Here is a 20179-nt window from a genome sequence, read left to right as displayed (position 1 = left end):
TCTCTCCTTGGAGGTTACTATGGGGAAATAGACTGCAAGTAATAACTGCCTTCAGAACTTTGTCATGTTGCATTTAATCGGCCCGCCCCTTCGATGGTCAGGTGGGTTAGTGGGTGTGGCTAGCAGCGTATATCATTGGCAGATCTGTCATTAGCTAAGCCAGACCCCCCACTGTACACTGATGAGGGGCGAACACCCCGGGACAGCTGTCTGTACATGGAGGCTGGCTTGTAGAGTCTGACTTTGGCTTGCAGGAATGCTGCCTTCCAGTAGGTGGCGCTGTGGAGGATTATTCCGTCTCCGTGACTCTTGGTTTCAGTCGGAGTGTTAGCAGGAAGCCATGACTTCTGTGACACTGCCCCCTATAGACCCGTCCTCCAGCTGTTCACACCTATCTACACAGATGGATACCGACCACCCCCTTTATAACAACCCCGCCTCTTTATCAGCCCCCTGGCCTCTCACGATTGGCGCCCCCTGTATGGTAATCCCCCCGTGACCCCGGAGGGCGGCATAAAGTCACGTGACAAGTTCTCCGTGGATCAGTCTCCGTGTGAGTCCACATTAGATGGAAGATCCGGCGATCGGAGCGACTACCAGCGAGGCCGGTCATCGGTGCTGGACTAGCCGGGGGCTCACCGCCAACCGTGAGGGGTTCCAAGCATAGGCAGCATGCCCATGCCCACGCCCAGATTCCTCCCCTCCCCCACACACACAATCCACCCGCTCTGTACAAGAAATTTATGTACTAAAAATAATAAAGTTAATGTACAAATAAAGAACAAAACAAAAGACCAGCAGCTTAAATAAAAGGCAAGGGGGCGGGGCCAGGAGCACAGGAGGCGTGGCACCCCGCCAGAATGCTTCATTGGTTCAATAAATTAATGGGGAGGGGGATGTAAACAAGCCGGGAGCAGAGGGAGGGGTCAGAGGGGCGTCCGCAGACTGTGGCACAGATAGTCCCCGCTCTTGTACAGTTCATTCCAGGCGCACCAGCAGAGCCCGCAGGATGGTGGCCCCCTTCTCCTTGGTCAGCCATTCCACTTCAGAGGTGGGAATCCGTGGATCCAGGAAGTCGGAGGTTCCTGCTGACGGAGGGCCCATCTTGTAGGATCCTGGCCGGACGCAGACCTGGAGGGCAACCTGGGCACCAAACGTGCGCTGAGACCGGGGGTCTCTGAACCTGCAACAAGAGGAAGGGTGAGCATAGAGGGAACGGCGTCCCACCACCACCGAGATGGCCTGCGACGGCTGGGGGCAGAGCTCTCCCCACTCCTGGCTGCGGCGAATGGGGATCTCCGTGAACCCCCCCACCCCCCCATGTCCGCCTGTACAAGCCAAGGCTCCAGCCTGACCATCCGGCAATTATACACCACTTACTGGACTTTGGGGCAGGAATCAGGCAGGCCGGCATAACGCAGGGTCGGCGACAAGACCACGCTCTGCACCTCCCGGCTCTGCAGGACGTTGGGCTCAGAGGCAGGGAAGCCGTTCTGCGGGTCGGACTTCATGGGCACAGATGCCAGGATACATGATGAACCTGCGGAGGAAGTGCAGAAGTATTCACACCCTGTAATGAAGAGTAAGTAGACCGCAGCCGCGCTGACATCACACACCTGGGAGGAGCTCTGCCCGGTCCAGCGTCCTGCGCACACTTCCTGCGCTGCTGCCCTGGTAGGCCATGTGCCACTTCTTGTACTGGGTACACGATAACCGCGGGCTCAGCCTGCAAGACATGGCAGCCATGAGCGCCAATCTCCACCTGTATCACCCACCCAATGCAAAGCGGCCAGTACCTGAGGGGGAAGCTGCACCATCCGGTGGGCTCGGCGTATTCACGAGGGGGGTCTCCCCTCTTGCTGTACAGCTCGTCTCCCCGCAGCTTGTGGCACGACTCGCAGTGGCAGACGCACAGCTTGGTATCCTCCATGAAATAGCCGTCTGCGAGACAAGAACTGGTAAGGAGGAGCGCAGCAGCGGGACGGGCGGCGAAGAGGCAGCCACTTACCGGGCAGAAGCAGCAGCTCCTTGAGGCGGAGGCAGAGCGCCAGGTACTCGCAGCTGAGTAGGGCCAGCGGGTCCGGGGGCAACCAGCACAAACTCTCCTTCACACCTAGAAGAAGAAACGTCTCAGCCCAGCGAGCCACAAGCCGCCCATCATCCTGCACCCCCCCGGCCCTCTTAGAGACTCGGCGGTTCACGGACGGCACTAACACTCGTCTCGCTGGCCAGATGCAAGGAGCGCGTGGGGGCCGCAGACCGAATCGTACTCCTTGGGCGCCGCAGAATGTAATATTCTTGGTGGACAGCCCAGTGCACAGGGTCACGTTATTGGAGCCCCCTCTTTCGGTCACTCACCATCCACCATATCCGCCTTCTCTCGCTCTCCAGGAATATGACCCTCGTGAGCATTAGACTCCGCCCCCTGCGCCTCTCCCGTCACTATGGACACCTAGAGAGAAGAGTCGTGCTGTAAGTGGCGGGTGTGACGCCATGACAGTAGCCACATGGTCAGACCCTCACCTGCTCACACTGCCCGTAGAGGTCAACCACAACATAACACAGCTCCGGCAGGTCCTGTGCACCCACCCCCTGGTCCAGACCATTAATGTACAAGTGGAGCCCCCCTGAGGAGTCCAACAGGAGGCCGACACACGTTCCCTCGGGACACAAGTCCAGATTAGGTCCGTAACCTTCACGGATCTACAAGACAGAAGTGGTCATGTGACTGCGGTACAGACAGGACGAGGGTCACACGTTACCCCCTATAGGTACCTTGGCTCCATTGTAAAGAACAGCACTGCGCTGGAAGATCCATGCGCTCCTCTTAATGGCGGCAGCAGTTGCGGGGAAGTTGAGCCTCTCGGGTGAGACGCCAATAACTCCAATGGAAAGCGAGGATGTCCAGCGTGGCGACAGCTGGTCTACTCGGACCTGGAGAAGAAGAAAGAGGATACAGTAGGGGGGCAGACCACACGGCACGCCATAGGAGGCACCGCACCGTACCGACAGTCCAGCAGGGAGATGACCACATAGCATGCCATAGGAGGCCCCGCACCGTACCGATGGACCAGCAGGGGGATGACCACACGGCACGCCATAGGAGGCCCCGCACCGTACCGATGGACCAGCAGGGGGGATGACCACACGGCACGCCATAGGAGGCCCCGCACCGTGCCGATGGACCAGCAGGGGGATGGCCACACGGCACGCCATAGGAGGCCCCGCACCGTACTGTACTGACAGTTCAGCAGGGAGATGACCACACAGCACGCCATAGATGGCCCCGTACCGTACCGATGGACCAGCAGGGGGATGACCACATGGCACGCCATAGGAGGCCCCGCACCGTACCAATGGGCCAGCAGGGAGACGACCACATGGCACGCCATAGGAGGCCCCGCACCGTACCGATGGACCAGCAGGGGGATGACCACACGGCACACCATAGGAGGCCCCACACCGTACTGTACTGACAGTCCAGCAGGGAGATGACCACACGGCACGCCATAGGAGGCCCCGCACTGTACAGACAGTCCAGCAGGGAGACAGCCACACAGCACGCCATAGGTGGCCCTGCACCGTACTGTACTGACAGTCCAGCAGGTAGATGACCAGACGGCACACCATAGGAGGCCCCGCACCGTACCGACAGTCCAGCAGGGAGATGAGCATACGGCACGCCATAGGAGGCCCCGCACCGTACTATACTGACAGTCCAGCAGGGAGATGACCAGACGGCACGCCATAGGAGGCCCCGCACCGTACTGATGGACCAGCAGGGAGATGACCACACGGCACGCCATAGGAGGCCACGTACCATACCGTCCCGATTGACCAGCAGGGAGATGACCACATGGCATTTCATAGGAGGCCCTGCATCGTGTACTGACAGTCCAGCAGGGAGATGACCACACGGCACACCATAGATGGCCCCGCACCGTACCGATGGACCAGCAGGGAGATGACCACACAGCATGTCATAGAAGGCCCCACACCGTACTGTACTGACAGTCCAGCAGGGAGATGACCACACGGCACACCATAGGAGGCCCCGCACCGTACCGACGGTCCAGCAGGGAGATGACCACACGGCACGCCATAGGTGGCCCCGTACCGTACCGATGGACCAGCAGGGAGATGACCACACGGCATGCCAAAGGAGGCCCCGCACTGTACCGATGGACCAGCAGGGAGATGACCCCACGGCACGCCATAGGAGGCCCCGCACCGTACAGAGAGTCCAGCAGGGGGATGACCACACGGCACACCATAGGAGGCCCCGCACCGTACTGTACTGACAGTCCAGCAGGGAGATGACCACACGGCACACCATAGGTGGCCCCGCACCGTACCGATGGGCCAGCAGGGAGATGACCACACGGCACACCATAGGTGGCCCCGCACTGTACTGACAGTCCAGCAGGGAGATGACCACACGGCACACCATAGGTGGCCCCGCACCGTACCGATGGACCAGCAGGGAGATGACCACACGGCACACCATAGGTGGCCCCGCACCGTACCGATGGACCAGCAGGGAGATGACCACACGGCACGCCATAGGAGGCCCCGCACCGTACAGCCAGTCCAGCAGAGAGATGACCACACGGCACACCATAGGTGGCCCCGCACCGTACCGATGGACCAGCAGGGAGATGACCACACAGCATGTCATAGAAGGCCCCACACCGTACCTGGAATAGGAAGAGCCGCGGTAACGGCTGAGCCAGCACCACGATGCCCTGGTTATAGCTGCACACGCGTGTTGCTGATCTGTTTCCGTGTGAAAGTTGTATGTTCTTCCCATGATTACCCATGAAGTGCAAAGAGTGCGGCTGGAGGGAAGGCAGAGGGTCGCCCTGAAACAGAGGAGGTCAGCACTAGTGTCACCCTGTAGTGGGAGGGGCAGGCTCGGAGGTGGGAGGGGCCAGGAGGTACTCACATTCTGCTCCGTATCATCTTCCTCTTCGCTCTCAGAATTTACAGATGGCGGTTTGGTGGCGTCAGATTCTTCTAGAACCGAGGAGCTTACAACGGACAGAGCAGCGACGGAGCCGTGAAGATCCACGATGGCATAAACTCCCTGAGGGGAAAGAAAAGCAAGAGTTAATGTGTGTCCCAGTCTTTGCTATGGCCGACATCACCGGACGGTAAACTACTCTCCGCTATGTCCTACATTTCATCACCACACAAGACGACCAAGTCTAATGTACCATCGAAGAGTCACCAAACTGTACCCCCGCCCCCCCATCCCCCGTTCCCACACATCCAACCAAAGCCAGTATGGATATACTCATCTTGCTCCACTATTCCATCAGACTTCTGGTGGACCCTCACTCACAGAGAGCAGTACTGGGGGCACCAAGGACACAACATGCGCCCGCACATCATTAGTGGTCAGCCTCTAACACACGATGAGAACGGCCAACTCCTGGTGTCCAGCGGATCTTCTCACGCATCAATGCTTTCTAGGACTATTTCCCTACCACTTGAGTATGCCTCCCTGCTCTTCATACCCTGCAGCTCAGAGGTTAGGGTGTGGGGATTAGAGAACTCTGCACCTCCTCACCAGAGGTCCACCTCCGCCTCATCCTCCGCCTCCTCACCAGAGGGCTGCCCCCCCAGCCTCCACCGCCTCACCAGAAGGCTCTCCCCCCCGCAGCCTCCGCCGCCTCACCAGAAGGCTCTCCCCCCCGCAGCCTCCGCCGCCTCACCAGAAGGCTCTCCCCCCCGCAGCCTCCGCCGCCTCACCAGAAGGCAACTCCCCCAGCCTCCGCCGCCTCACCAGAAGGCAACTCCCCCAGCCTCCGCCGCCTCACCAGAAGGCTCCCCCCCAGCCTCCGCCGCCTCACCAGAAGGCCCCCCCAACCTCCGCCGCCTCACCAGGAGGCCCCTCCCCCAGCCTCCGCCGCCTCACCAGGAGGCCCCTCCCCCAGCCTCCGCCGCCTCACCAGGAGGCCCCTCCCCCAGCCTCCGCCGCCTCACCAGGAGGCCCCTCCCCCAGCCTCCACCGCCTCACCAGAAGGCTCCCCCCCAGCCTCCGCCAACTCACCAGAAGGCTCCCCCCCAACCTCCGCCGCCTCACCAGAAGGCTCCCCCCCCCCAGCCTCCGCCGCCTCACAAGAAGTCTCACTCCCCCAGCCTCCGCGGCCTCACAAGAAGTCTCCCTCCCCCAGCCTCCGCCGCCTCACAAGAAGTCTCCCTCCCCCAGCCTCCGCCGCCTCACAAGAAGTCTCCCTCCCCCAGCCTCCGCCGCCTCACAAGAAGTCTCCCTCCCCCAGCCTCCGCCGCCTCACCAGAAGTCTCCCTCCCCCAGCCTCCTCCGCCTCACCAGAAGTCTCCCTCCCCCAGCCTCCTCCGCCTCACCAGAAGTCTCCCTCCCCCAGACTCTGCCGCCTCACCAGAAGTCTCCCTCCCCCAGCCTCCTCCGCCTCACCAGAAGTCTCCCTCCCCCAGACTCTGCCGCCTCACCAGAAGTCTCCCTCCCCCAGCCTCCGCCGCCTCACCAGAAGGCTCTCCCCCCCCCCCCAGCCTCCGCCGCCTCACCAGAAGGCTCCCCAGCAGCCGCCTTACCAGAAGGCTCTCCCCCCGCAGCCTCCACTGTCTCACCAGAAGGCTCCCCAGAAGCCACCTCACCTGAAGGCTCCCCCCCAGCCTCCGCCGCCTCACCAGAAGGCTCTCTCCCCACCCACCGCCTAGCATCTGCCGCCTCACCAGAAGGCTCCCCCCCAGCCTCCGCCGCCTCACCAGAAGGCTCCCCAGCAGCCGCCTTACCAGAAGGCTCTCCCCCCGCAGCCTCCACTGTCTCACCAGAAGGCTCCCCAGAAGCCACCTCACCAGAAGGCTCCCCCCCAGCCTCCGCCGCCTCACCATAAGGCTCTCTCCCCACCCACCGCCTAGCATCTGCCGCCTCACCAGAAGGCTCCCCCCCCAGCCTCCGCCGCCTCACCAGAAGGCTCCCCAGCAGCCGCCTTACCAGAAGGCTCTCCCCCCGCAGCCTCCACTGTCTCACCAGAAGGCTCCCCAGAAGCCACCTCACCAGAAGGCTCCCCCCAGCCTCCGCCACCTCACCAGAAGACTCTCCCCCCCAGCCTCTGCCACGTCACCAAAAGGCTCCCCCCCCTGCTCCGCCACCTCAACAAAAGGCTCTCCCCCCCCATCCTCCGCCCCCTCACCAGAAGGCTCCCCAGTCTCCGCCACCTCACAAAAAGGCTCTCCCCCCCAGCCTCCGCCACCTCACCAGAAGGCTCTCCCCCCCCCCCCCAGCCTCCACCGCCTCACCAGAAGGCTCCCCAGCAGCCGCCTTACCAGAAGGCTCTCCCCCCCAGCCTCTGCCGCCTCAAGGGAAGGCTCTCCCCCCCCCAGCCTCCGCCGCCTCAAGGGAAGGCTCTCCCCCCCCAGCCTCCGCCGCCTCAAGGGAAGGCTCTCCCCCCCCCCAGCCTCCGCCGCCTCAAGGGAAGGCTCTCCCCCCCCCAGCCTCCGCCGCCTCAAGGGTAGGCTCCCCCCCCCCCCCGCTCCGCAACCTCACCAGAAGGCTCTCCCCCAGCCTCCGCTGTCTCACCAGAAGTCCCCGCCACATCAACAGAAGGCTCCCCCCTCCCCACAGCCGCCTCACCAGAAGGCTCCCCCCCACAGCCGCCTCACCAGGAAGCTCCCCCCCCCACAGCCTCCGCCGCCTCACCAGAAGGCCCCAGCCCCCTCACCAGAATGCCCCCCAGCCTCCGCCGCCTCACCAGAAGGCTCTCGCTTCCCCAGCCTCCGCCGCCTCACCAGAAGGCTCTCCCTTCCCCAGCCTCCGCCGCCTCACCAGAAGGCTCCCCCCCCAAGCCTCCACCACCTCACCAGAAGGCTCTCCCCCCCCCAGCCTCCGCCACCTCACCAGAAGGCTCTCACCCCCCAGCCTCCGCCACCTCACCAGAAGGCTCTCCCCCCCAGCCTCCGCCACCTCACCAGAAGGCTCTCCCCCCCCCCAACCTCCGCCGCCTCACCAGAAGGCTCCCCCCCAGCCTACGCCACCTCACCAGAAGGCTCCCCCCCCAGCCTACGCCACCTCACCAGAAGGCTCCCCCCCCAGCCTACGCCACCTCACCAGAAGGCTCCCCCCCCCCAACCTCCCCCCCCCAACCTCCGCCGCCTCACCAGAAGGCTCCCCCCCCCAACCTCCGCCGCCTCACCAGAAGGCTCCCCCCCCCAGCCTACGCCACCTCACCAGAAGGCTCCCCCCCCCCCAACCTCCGCCGCCTCACCAGAAGGCTCCCCCCCCCAACCTCCGCCGCCTCACCAGAAGGCTCCCCCCCCCCAACCTCCGCCGCCTCACCAGAAGGCTCCCCCCCCCAACCTCCACCACCTCACCAGAAGGCCCCCCCCCCCCCAACCTCCGGCGCCTCACCAGGAGTCTCCCTCCCCCAGCCTCCGCCGCCTCACCAGGAGTCTCCCTCCCCCAGCCTCCGCCGCCTCACCAGACGTCTCCCCCCCCAGCCTCCGCCGCCTCACCAGAAGGCTCCCACCCCCAGCCGCGTCACCAGAAGGCTCCCCAGCCTCCGCAACCTCACCAGAAGGCTCCCCCCCAGCCTCCGCCACCAGAAGGCTCTCCCCCCAGCCTCCGCAAACCTCACCAGAAGGCTCCCTCCCCAGCCTCCGCCACCTCACCAGAAGTCTCCCCCTCCAGCCTCTGCCGCCTCACCAGACGTCTCCCCCCCCAGCCTCCGCCGCCTCACCAGAAGGCTCCCACCCCCAGCCGCGTCACCAGAAGGCTCCCCAGCCTCCGCAACCTCACCAGAAGGCTCCCCCCCAGCCTCCGCCACCAGAAGGCTCTCCCCCCAGCCTCCGCAAACCTCACCAGAAGGCTCCCTCCCCAGCCTCCGCCACCTCACCAGAAGTCTCCCCCTCCAGCCTCTGCCGCCTCACCAGAAGTCTCCCCCTCCAGCCTCTGCCGCCTCACCAGAAGTCTTGCCCTCCAGCCTCTGCCGCCTCACCAGAAGTCTCGCCCTCCAGCCTCTGCCGCCTCACCAGAAGTCTACCCCTCCAGCCTCTGCCGCCTCACCAGAAGTCTCCCCCCCAGCCTCCGCCGCCTCACCCTCCCCCCCAGCCTCCGCCGCCTCACCTTCCCCCCCAGCCTCACCAGAAAGCTCTCCCCCCCCAGCTTCAACAGAAGGCTTTCCCCCCCCAGCCTCAACAGAAGGCTCTCCCCCCCCAGCCTCAACAGAAGGCTCTCCCCCCCAGCCTCAACAGAAGGCTCTCCCCCCCAGCCTCAACAGAAGGCTCCGCCGCCTCACCAGAAGGCCCCAGCCCCCTCACCAGAATGCCCCCCAGCCTCCGCCGCCTCACCAGAAGGCTCTCGCTTCCCCAGCCTCCGCCGCCTCACCAGAAGGCTCTCCCTTCCCCAGCCTCCGCCGCCTCACCAGAAGGCTCCCCCCCCCAAGCCTCCACCACCTCACCAGAAGGCTCTCCCCCCCCCAGCCTCCGCCACCTCACCAGAAGGCTCTCACCCCCCAGCCTCCGCCACCTCACCAGAAGGCTCTCCCCCCCCAGCCTCCGCCACCTCACCAGAAGGCTCTCCCCCCCCCAACCTCCGCCGCCTCACCAGAAGGCTCTCCCCCCCCCCAGCCTCCGCCACCTCACCAGAAGACTCTCCCCCCCAGCCTCTGCCACGTCACCAAAAGGCTCCCCCCCCTGCTCCGCCACCTCAACAAAAGGCTCTCCCCCCCCCCATCCTCCGCCCCCTCACCAGAAGGCTCCCCAGTCTCCGCCACCTCACAAAAAGGCTCTCCCCCCCAGCCTCCGCCACCTCACCAGAAGGCTCTCCCCCCCCCCCAGCCTCCACCGCCTCACCAGAAGGCTCCCCAGCAGCCGCCTTACCAGAAGGCTCTCCCCCCCCAGCCTCCGCCGCCTCACCAGAAGGCTCCCCAGCAGCCGCCTTACCAGAAGGCTCTCCCCCCCAGCCTCCGCTGCCTCACCAGACGTCTCCCCCCCCAGCCTCCGCCGCCTCACCAAAAGGCTCTCCCCCGCCCCAGCCTCCGCCACCTCACCAGAAGGCTCTCCCCCGCCCCAGCCTCCGCCACCTCACCAGAAGTACCCCCCCAGCCTCCGCCACCTCACCAGAAGGCCCCCCCCAGCCTCCGCCACCTCACCAGAAGGCCCCCCCCCAGAAGGCTCTCCCCTCCCCCAGCCTCCGCCGCCTCACCAGGAGTCTCCCTCCCCCAGCCTCCGCCGCCTCACCAGAAGTCTCCCTCCCCCAGCCTCCGCCGCCTCACCAGAAGGCTCCCCCCCCCCCCCAACCTCCGCCGCCTCACCAGAAGTCTCCCCCCCCCCCCAACCTCCGCCGCCTCACCAGGAGTCTCCCTCCCCCAGCCTCCGCCGCCTTACCAGAAGTCTCCCTCCCCCAGCCTCCGCTGCCTCACCAGACGTCTCCCCCCCAGCCTCCGCCGCCTCACCAAAAGGCTCTCCCCCCCCCAACCTCCGCCGCCTCACCAGAAGGCTCTCCTCCCCCCCAACCTTCGCCGCCTCACCAGAAGGCTCTCCTCCCCCCCAACCTCCGCCGCCTCAACAGAAGGCTCCCCCCCCAACCTCCGCCTCCTCACCAGAAGGCTCCCCCCCCCCCCAACCTCCGCCTCCTCACCAGAAGGCTCCCCCCCCCCCAACCTCCGCCTCCTCACCAGAAGGCTCTCCCCCCCCAACCTCCGCCGCCTCACCAGAAGGCTCTCCCCCCCCAACCTTCGCCGCCTCACCAGAAGGCTCTCCCCCCCCAACCTTCGCCGCCTCACCAGAAGGCTCTCCCCCTCAACCTCCGCCGCCTCACCAGAAGGCTCTCCCCCCCCCAACCTCCGCCGCCTCACCAGAAGGCTCTCCCCCCCCAACCTCCGCCGCCTCACCAGAAGGCTTCCCCCTCCCCCAACCTCCGCCGCCTCACCAGAAGGCTCTCCCCCCCCACCCTCCGCCGCCTCACCCTAGGAAGGGCAGGAAATGGCTTAAAAACTAAACAAAACACCAGAATTCACCTTCCAATGGCCCCCCGGTCCAGGGCCGCCACCGCTGGTTTGGTCCTGGTAGCTGATGCGGCGGTCTACTGGATGGTACTGCTCTTTACAGTGTCTCTTACCTTAGGAATTCCGCTGGCCGCTGCTCCCATGTCCTCTCCATTGATCAAAAAGTGCAACGTATCATCACTATCGCGCCGCACGCCGAGTCTGCAGCCCACCTAGAGGTGACATATGGAGATGTTATACAGAGTGAAGCACTACACGGGGTCAGAGCACCTTATTCCAGGTCCATCTCCTCCTCGCAGGCATCCTCTAGAGGGACCACTTGAGGTTCTGACAACCTCATCACCTATGGAGGTAAAGCCTAGAGACCAGGATGCAACTAGCATGTACATGGCCCCCGCACACTCACACACCTCATCCGTGCCGACCACCATGTGTAGTCTCACGGGCCATAATGGGGCGTGTGCTGGAATGACTCGGCCCCAAATACGCTGGTGTGCAGGAGCCTAGCACTGAGGGAGGAGCTTCTGCTTTCAAAGCTCCGAAGGCAGAACCTACGGCAGCAACCGGTAAGACGGCGTCTCGCTACCCGTGTGCCCACATACCGTGCAGTCTCTGCGTAGAGCACATATGGAGGATAGGATAGCCCTCATGTGATAACCAATCGCCTCTATCCCAGGTCATGACTTACCCGGATGCGCTCCAGGTTACTGCAATAATTCTCCCGCAGGCGCTGGCCGTTTCTCAGAACCTCAGACCCAGAAACCAACCAGGTGACACGGGAGCGAAGATCAACTGCTGATGGTGGAAGGCCTCCACCCAGGAATGGCGCCTCATGAGGGGGAATGGAGGTGACTCCAATATGACTGGATCCTGACCAGTGCGGGTTCAGCCGCTCCACCTTCACCTGAGAGGAAGATGAAGTCAGACGATGAGGGGCCTAGTATCCCCGAACCGATGAAGTTGGAGGGGTGGGGGCGTCCCAGACCCGATGAAGTTGGAGGGGTGGGGGCGTCCCAGACCCGATGAAGTTGGGGGGGTGGGGGCGTCCCAGACCCGATGAAGTTGGGGGGGTGGGGGCGTCCCAGACCCAATATACTTGGACGGGTGGGGGCGTCCCAGACCCAATATACTTGGACGGGTGGGGGCGTCCCAGACCCAATATACTTGGACGGGTGGGGGCGTCCCAGACCCAATATACTTGGACGGGTGGGGGCGTCCCAGACCCAATATACTTGGACGGGTGGGGGCGTCCCAGACCCAATATACTTGGAAGGGTGGGGGCGTCCCAGACCCAATATACTTGGACGGGTGGGGGCGTCCCAGACCCAATATACTTGGACGGGTGGGGGCGTCCCAGACCCAATATACTTGGACGGGTGGGGGCGTCCCAGACCCAATATACTTGGACGGGTGGGGGCGTCCCAGACCCAATATACTTGGACGGGTGGGGGCGTCCCAGACCCAATATACTTGGACGGGTGGGGGCGTCCCAGACCCAATATACTTGGACGGGTGGGGGCGTCCCAGACCCAATATATTTGGACGGGTGGGGGCGTCCCAGACCCAATATACTTGGACGGGTGGGGGCGTCCCAGACCCAATATACTTGGACGGGTGGGGGCGTCCCAGACCCAATATACTTGGACGGGTGGGGGCGTCCCAGACCCAATATACTTGGACGGGTGGGGGCGTCCCAGACCCAATATACTTGGACGGGTGGGGGCGTCCCAGACCCAATATACTTGGACGGGTGGGGGCGTCCCAGACCCAATATACTTGGAGGGGTGGGGGCGTCCCAGACCCAATATACTTGGAGGGGTGGGGGCGTCCCAGACCCGATATAGTTGGAGGGGTGGGGGCGTCCCAGACCCGATGAAGTTGGAGGGGTGGGGGCGTCCCAGACCCAATATACTTGGAGGGGTGGGGGCGTCCCAGACCCAATATACTTGGAGGGGTGGGGGCGTCCCAGACCCAACATACTTGGACGGGTGGGGGCGTCCCAGACCCAATATACTTGGACGGGTGGGGGCGTCCCAGACCCAATATACTTGGACGGGTGGGGGCGTCCCAGACCCAATATACTTGGACGGGTGGGGGCGTCCCAGACCCAATATACTTGGACGGGTGGGGGCGTCCCAGACCCAATATACTTGGACGGGTGGGGGCGTCCCAGACCCAATATACTTGGACGGGTGGGGGCGTCCCAGACCCAATATACTTGGACGGGTGGGGGCGTCCCAGACCCAATATACTTGGACGGGTGGGGGCGTCCCAGACCCAATATACTTGGACGGGTGGGGGCGTCCCAGACCCAATATACTTGGACGGGTGGGGGCGTCCCAGACCCAATATACTTGGACGGGTGGGGGCGTCCCAGACCCAATATACTTGGACGGGTGGGGGCGTCCCAGACCCAATATACTTGGACGGGTGGGGGCGTCCCAGACCCAATATACTTGGACGGGTGGGGGCGTCCCAGACCCAATATACTTGGACGGGTGGGGGCGTCCCAGACCCAATATACTTGGACGGGTGGGGGCGTCCCAGACCCAATATACTTGGACGGGTGGGGGCGTCCCAGACCCAATATACTTGGACGGGTGGGGGCGTCCCAGACCCAATATACTTGGACGGGTGGGGGCGTCCCAGACCCAATATACTTGGACGGGTGGGGGCGTCCCAGACCCAATATACTTGGACGGGTGGGGGCGTCCCAGACCCAATATACTTGGACGGGTGGGGGCGTCCCAGACCCAATATACTTGGACGGGTGGGGGCGTCCCAGACCCAATATACTTGGACGGGTGGGGGCGTCCCAGACCCAATATACTTGGACGGGTGGGGGCGTCCCAGACCCAATATACTTGGACGGGTGGGGGCGTCCCAGACCCAATATACTTGGACGGGTGGGGGCGTCCCAGACCCAATATACTTGGACGGGTGGGGGCGTCCCAGACCCAATATACTTGGACGGGTGGGGGCGTCCCAGACCCAATATACTTGGACGGGTGGGGGCGTCCCAGACCCAATATACTTGGACGGGTGGGGGCGTCCCAGACCCAATATACTTGGACGGGTGGGGGCGTCCCAGACCCAATATACTTGGACGGGTGGGGGCGTCCCAGACCCAATATACTTGGACGGGTGGGGGCGTCCCAGACCCAATATACTTGGACGGGTGGGGGCGTCCCAGACCCAATATACTTGGACGGGTGGGGGCGTCCCAGACCCAATATACTTGGACGGGTGGGGGCGTCCCAGACCCAATATACTTGGACGGGTGGGGGCGTCCCAGACCCAATATACTTGGACGGGTGGGGGCGTCCCAGACCCAATATACTTGGAGGGGTGGGGGCGTCCCAGACCCAATATACTTGGAGGGGTGGGGGCGTCCCAGACCCAATATACTTGGACGGGTGGGGGCGTCCCTGACCTGATGACGTATACATTAAGCACATGTACAAAAGCTGTCCTGACGCCCTGTGAGAAGGCTGACCACCCTTTGTGTCCCACACAGCCCCCCAAGGAGCCGCCAGCTACTCACCTCAAATACCTCATTGACAAGCAGTTCACCACTGCTGAACACGATACCGTCCGCATAGCCAGCGTTACGTTCCGCTCGCGTCCCATCGCACATGACCGACACGTTCTTCCCACAGACGGAGTGGAACCGATGAGAAACACTGGGGACTGGAGCAGAGAGAGATCAGGGAAAGTGCAATGAGGCTCCAACCAGAGAGGTCAGCCCGGAGGACGTGGAGGGCGACGAGACATCCAGAAGGGGGACCGCACACGTCAGCCCCGGAGGAGAGGGAGGGCGACCGCACACGTCAGCCCCGGAGGAGAGGGAGGGCGACCGCACACGTCAGCCCCGGAGGAGAGGGAGGGCGACCGCACACGTCAGCCCCGGAGGAGAGGGAGGGCGACCGCACACGTCAGCCCCGGAGGAGAGGGAGGGCGACCGCACACGTCAGCCCCGGAGGAGAGGGAGGGCGACCGCACACGTCAGCCCCGGAGGAGAGGGAGGGCGACCGCACACGTCAGCCCCGGAGGAGAGGGAGGGCGACCGCACACGTCAGCCCCGGAAGAGAGGGAGGGCGACCGCACACGTCAGCCCCGGAGGAGAGGGAGGGCGACGGGACATTGAGGAGGGGGACCGTACACATCACCCCCGTAGGACAGGGAGGGCGAAGGGACATACCGGAGAGGGACCGCACAGGTCACCACCGGAGGACCGGGAGGGCGAAGGGACATACCGGAGAGGGACCGCACAGGTCACCACCGGAGGACCGGGAGGGCGACGGGCCATACAGGAGAGGGACCGCACACGTCACTCCCGGAGGACAGGGAGGGCGACGGGACATACAGGAGGGGGACCGCACACGTCACCCCCAGAGGACAGGGAGGGCGACGGGACATACAGGAGGGGGACCGCACACGTCAGACCCGGAGGACAGGGAGGGCGACGGGACATACAGGAGAGGGACCGCACACGTCACTCCTGGAGGACAGGGAGGGTGACGGGACATACAGAAGGGGGACCGCACAGGTCACCCCCAGAGGACAGGGAGGGCGATGGGACATACAGGAGGGGGACCGCACACGTCAGACCCAGAGGACAGGGATGGCGACCGGACATACAGGAGGGGGACCGCACACGTCAGACCCGGAGGACAGGGAGGGCAACCGGACATACAGGAGGGGGACCGCACACGTCACCGCCGGAGGACAGGGATGGCGACCGGACATACAGGAGGGGGACCGCACACGTCAGACCCGGAGGACAGGGAGGGCGACCGGACATACAGGAGGGGGACCGCACACGTCAGACCCGGAGGACAGGGAGGGCAACCGGACATACAGGAGAGGGACCGCATACGTCACCGCCGGAGGACAGGGATGGCGACCGGACAAACTGGAGGGGGACCGCACACGTCAGACCCGGAGGACAGGGAGGGCGACCGGACATACAGGAGGGGGACCGCACACGTCAGACCCGGAGGATAGGGAGGGCGACGGGACATTGAGGAGGGGGACCGCACACATCACCCCCGGAGGACAGGGATGGCGACCGGACATACAGGAGGGGGACCGCACACGTCAGACCCGGAGGACAGGGAGGGCAACCGGACATACAGGAGGGGGACCGCACACGTCACCGCCGGAGGACAGGGAGGACGACGGGACATACAGGAGGGGGACCGCACACGTCAGACCCGGAGGACAGGGATGGCGACCGGACATACAGGAGGGGGACCGCACACGTCAGACCCGGAGGACAGGGAGGGCGACCGGACATACAGGAGGGGGACCGCACACGTCAGACCCGGAGGACAGGGAGGGCGACCGGACATACAGGAGGGGGACCGAACACGTCAGACCCGGAGGACAGGGAGGGCGACCGGACATACAGGAGGGGGACCGCACACGTCAGACCCAGAGGACAGGGAGGGCGACCGGACATACAGGAGGGGGACCGCACACGTCAGACCCGGAGGACAGGGAGGGCGACCGGACATACAGGAGGGGGACCGCACACGTCAGACCCGGAGGACAGGGAGGGCGACCGGACATACAGGAGGGGGACCGCACACATTAGACCAGGAGGACAGGGAGGGCGACCGGACAAACAGGAGGGGGACTGCACAGGTCAGCCCCGGAGGACAGGGAGGGCAACGGGACATACAGGAGGGGGACCGCACACGTCAGACCCGGAGGACAGGGAGGGCGACGGGACATACAGGAGGGGGACCGCACACGTCAGATCCGGAGGACAGGGAGGGCGACGGGACATACAGGAGGGGGACCGCACACGTCAGACCCGGAGGACAGGGAGGGCAACGGGACATACAGGAGGGGGACCGCGCACGTCAGCCCCAGAGGACAGGGAGGGCGACCGGACATACAGGAGGGGGACCGCACACGTCAGACCCAGAGGACAGGGAGGGCGACCGGACATACAGGAGGGGGACCGCACACGTCAGACCCGGAGGACAGGGAGGGCGACCGGACATACAGGAGGGGGACCGCACACGTCAGACCCGGAGGACAGGGAGGGCGACCGGACATACAGGAGGGGGACCGCACACATTAGACCCGGAGGACAGGGAGGGCGACCGGACAAACAGGAGGGGGACTGCACAGGTCAGCCCCGGAGGACAGGGAGGGCAACGGGACATACAGGAGGGGGACCGCACACGTCAGACCCGGAGGACAGGGAGGGCGACGGGACATACAGGAGGGGGACCGCACACGTCAGACCCGGAGGACAGGGAGGGCGACGGGACATACAGGAGGGGGACCGCGCACGTCAGACCCGGAGGACAGGGAGGGCAACGGGACATACAGGAGGGGGACCGCACACGTCAGACCCGGAGGACAGGGAGGGCGACCGGACATACAGGAGGGGGACCGCACACGTCAGACCCGGAGGACAGGGAGGGCAACGGGACATACAGGAGGGGGACCGCGCAGGTCAGCCCCAGAGGACAGGGAGGGCGACCGGACATACAGGAGGGGGACCGCACACGTCAGACCCGGAGGACAGGGAGGGCGACCGGACAAACAGGAGGGGGACCGCACAGGTCAGCCCCGGAGGACAGGGAGGGCGACGGGACATACAGGAGGGGGACCGCACACGTCACACCCGGAGGACAGGGAGGGCGACGGGACATACAGGAAGGGGACCGCACACGTCAGACCCGGAGGACAGGGAGGGCAACGGGACATACAGGAGGGGGACCGCGCACGTCAGCCCCAGAGGACAGGGAGGGCGACCGGACATACAGGAGGGGGACCGCACACGTCAGACCCGGAGGACAGGGAGGGCGATGGGACATACAGGAGGGGGACCGCACACGTCACCGCCGGAGGACAGGGAGGACGACGGAACATACAGGAGGGGGACCGCACACGTCAGACCCGGAGGACAGGGAGGGCGACCGGACATACAGGAGGGGGACCGCACACATTAGACCCGGAGGACAGGGAGGGCGACCGGACAAACAGGAGGGGGACTGCACAGGTCAGCCCCGGAGGACAGGGAGGGCGACGGGACATACAGGAGGGGGACCGCACACGTCACCGCCGGAGGACAGGGAGGACGACGGGACATACAGGAGGGGGACCGCACACGTCAGACCCGGAGGACAGGGAGGGCGACCGGACATACAGGAGGGGGACCGCACACGTCAACCCCAGAGGACAGGGAGGGCGACGGGACATACAGGAGGGGGAGCGCACACGTCAGACCCGGAGGACAGGGAGGGCGACGGGACATACAGGAGGGGGACCGCACACGTCAACCCCAGAGGACAGGGAGGGCGACCGGACATACAGGAGGGGGACCGCGCACGTCAGCCCCAGAGGACAGGGAGGGCGACCGGACATACAGGAGGGGGACCGCACACGTCACCGCCGGAGGACAGGGAGGACGACGGGACATACAGGAGGGGGACCGCACACATCAGACCCGGAGGACAGGGAGGGCGATGGGACATACAGGAGGGGGACCGCACACGTCAGACCCGGAGGACAGGGAGGGCGACGGGACATACAGGAGGGGGACCGCACACGTCAACCCCAGAGGACAGGGAGGGCGACCGGACATACAGGAGGGGGACCGCGCACGTCAGACCCGGAGGACAGGGAGGGCGATGGGACATACAGGAGGGGGACCGCACACGTCAGACCCGGAGGACAGGGAGGACGACGGGACATACAGGAGGGGGACCGCACACGTCAGACCCGGAGGACAGGGAGGGCGATGGGACATACAGGAGGGGGACCGCACACGTCAGACCCGGAGGACAGGGAGGGCGACCGGACATACAGGAGGGGGACCGCACACGTCAGACCCGGAGGACAGGGAGGGCGACCGGACATACAGGAGGGGGACCGCACACGTCAGACCCGGAGGACAGGGAGGGCGACCGGACATACAGGAGAGGGACCGCACACGTCAGCCCCAAAGGACAGGGAGGGCGACCGGACATACAGGAGGGGGACCGCGCACGTCAGACCCGGAGGACAGGGAGGGCGACCGGACATACAGGAGGGGGACCGCACACGTCAGACCCGGAGGACAGGGAGGGCGACCGGACATACAGGAGGGGGACCGCACACATTAGACCCGGAGGACAGGGAGGGCGATGGGACATACAGGAGGGGGACCGCACACGTCAGACCCGGAGGACAGGGAGGGCGACCGGACATACAGGAGGGGGACCGCACACGTCAGACCCGGAGGACAGGGAGGGCGACCGGACAAACAGGAGGGGGACTGCACAGGTCAGCCACGGAGGACAGGGAGGGCGACGGGACATACAGGAGGGGGACCGCACACGTCAGACCCGGAGGACAGGGAGGGCGACCGGACATACAGAAGGGGGACCGCGCACGTCAGACCCGGAGGACAGGGAGGGCGACCGGACATACAGGAGGGGGACCGCACACGTCAGACCCGGAGGACAGGGAGGACGACGGGACATACAGGAGGGGGACCGCACACGTCAGACCCGGAGGACAGGGAGGGCGACCGGACATACAGGAGGGGGACCGCACACGTCAGACCCGGAGGACAGGGAGGGCGATGGGACATACAGGAGGGGGACCGCACACGTCACCGCCGGAGGACAGGGAGGACGACGGGACATACAGGAGGGGGACCGCACACGTCAGACCCGGAGGACAGGGAGGGCAACGGGACATACAGGAGGGGGACCGCACACGTCAGACCCGGAGGACAGGGAGGGCGATGGGACATACAGGAGGGGGACCGCACACGTCAGACCCGGAGGACAGGGAGGGCGACCGGACATACAGGAGGGGGACCGCACACGTCAGACCCGGAGGACAGGGAGGGCGACCGGACATACAGGAGGGGGACCGCACACGTCAGACCCGGAGGACAGGGAGGGCGACCGGACATACAGGAGGGGGACCGCACACGTCAGACCCGGAGGACAGGGAGGGCGACCGGACAAACAGGAGGGGGACTGCACAGGTCAGCCACGGAGGACAGGGAGGACGACGGGACATACAGGAGGGGGACCGCACACGTCAGACCCGGAGGACAGGGAGGACGACGGGACATACAGGAGGGGGACCGCACACGTCAGACCCGGAGGACAGGGAGGGCGACCGGACATACAGGAGGGGGACCGCACACGTCAGACCCGGAGGACAGGGAG

At 65.0% G+C, this 20179-nt stretch overlaps 1 protein-coding gene across 1 annotated transcript in view; it reads right to left on the bottom strand.

Annotated features, from left to right (window-relative positions):
* Nucleotides 1-726: 726 nt before the first annotated feature.
* NEURL4 (neuralized E3 ubiquitin protein ligase 4) overlaps nucleotides 727-20179 on the bottom strand; it is an 87940-nt gene continuing 68487 nt past the window's right edge. The window contains exons 15-27 of the mRNA XM_066588684.1: nucleotides 14533-14678; nucleotides 11677-11892; nucleotides 11102-11200; nucleotides 4946-5086; nucleotides 4698-4862; nucleotides 2776-2934; nucleotides 2524-2703; nucleotides 2359-2452; nucleotides 2009-2113; nucleotides 1797-1941; nucleotides 1617-1726; nucleotides 1381-1540; nucleotides 727-1183 (exon numbers count right to left, since the gene is read on the bottom strand). Of these exons, the coding sequence (XP_066444781.1) occupies nucleotides 979-1183; nucleotides 1381-1540; nucleotides 1617-1726; nucleotides 1797-1941; nucleotides 2009-2113; nucleotides 2359-2452; nucleotides 2524-2703; nucleotides 2776-2934; nucleotides 4698-4862; nucleotides 4946-5086; nucleotides 11102-11200; nucleotides 11677-11892; nucleotides 14533-14678 (1925 nt within the window). The 3' untranslated portion in view covers nucleotides 727-978. The remainder of the gene's footprint in view (nucleotides 1184-1380; nucleotides 1541-1616; nucleotides 1727-1796; nucleotides 1942-2008; nucleotides 2114-2358; nucleotides 2453-2523; nucleotides 2704-2775; nucleotides 2935-4697; nucleotides 4863-4945; nucleotides 5087-11101; nucleotides 11201-11676; nucleotides 11893-14532; nucleotides 14679-20179) is intronic.

This window comes from Eleutherodactylus coqui, unplaced genomic scaffold (genome assembly GCF_035609145.1).
Source record: "Eleutherodactylus coqui strain aEleCoq1 unplaced genomic scaffold, aEleCoq1.hap1 HAP1_SCAFFOLD_158, whole genome shotgun sequence".
NCBI classification, from domain to species: domain Eukaryota; kingdom Metazoa; phylum Chordata; class Amphibia; order Anura; family Eleutherodactylidae; genus Eleutherodactylus; species Eleutherodactylus coqui.
This window is presented reverse-complemented; position numbering and strand designations above follow the sequence as displayed.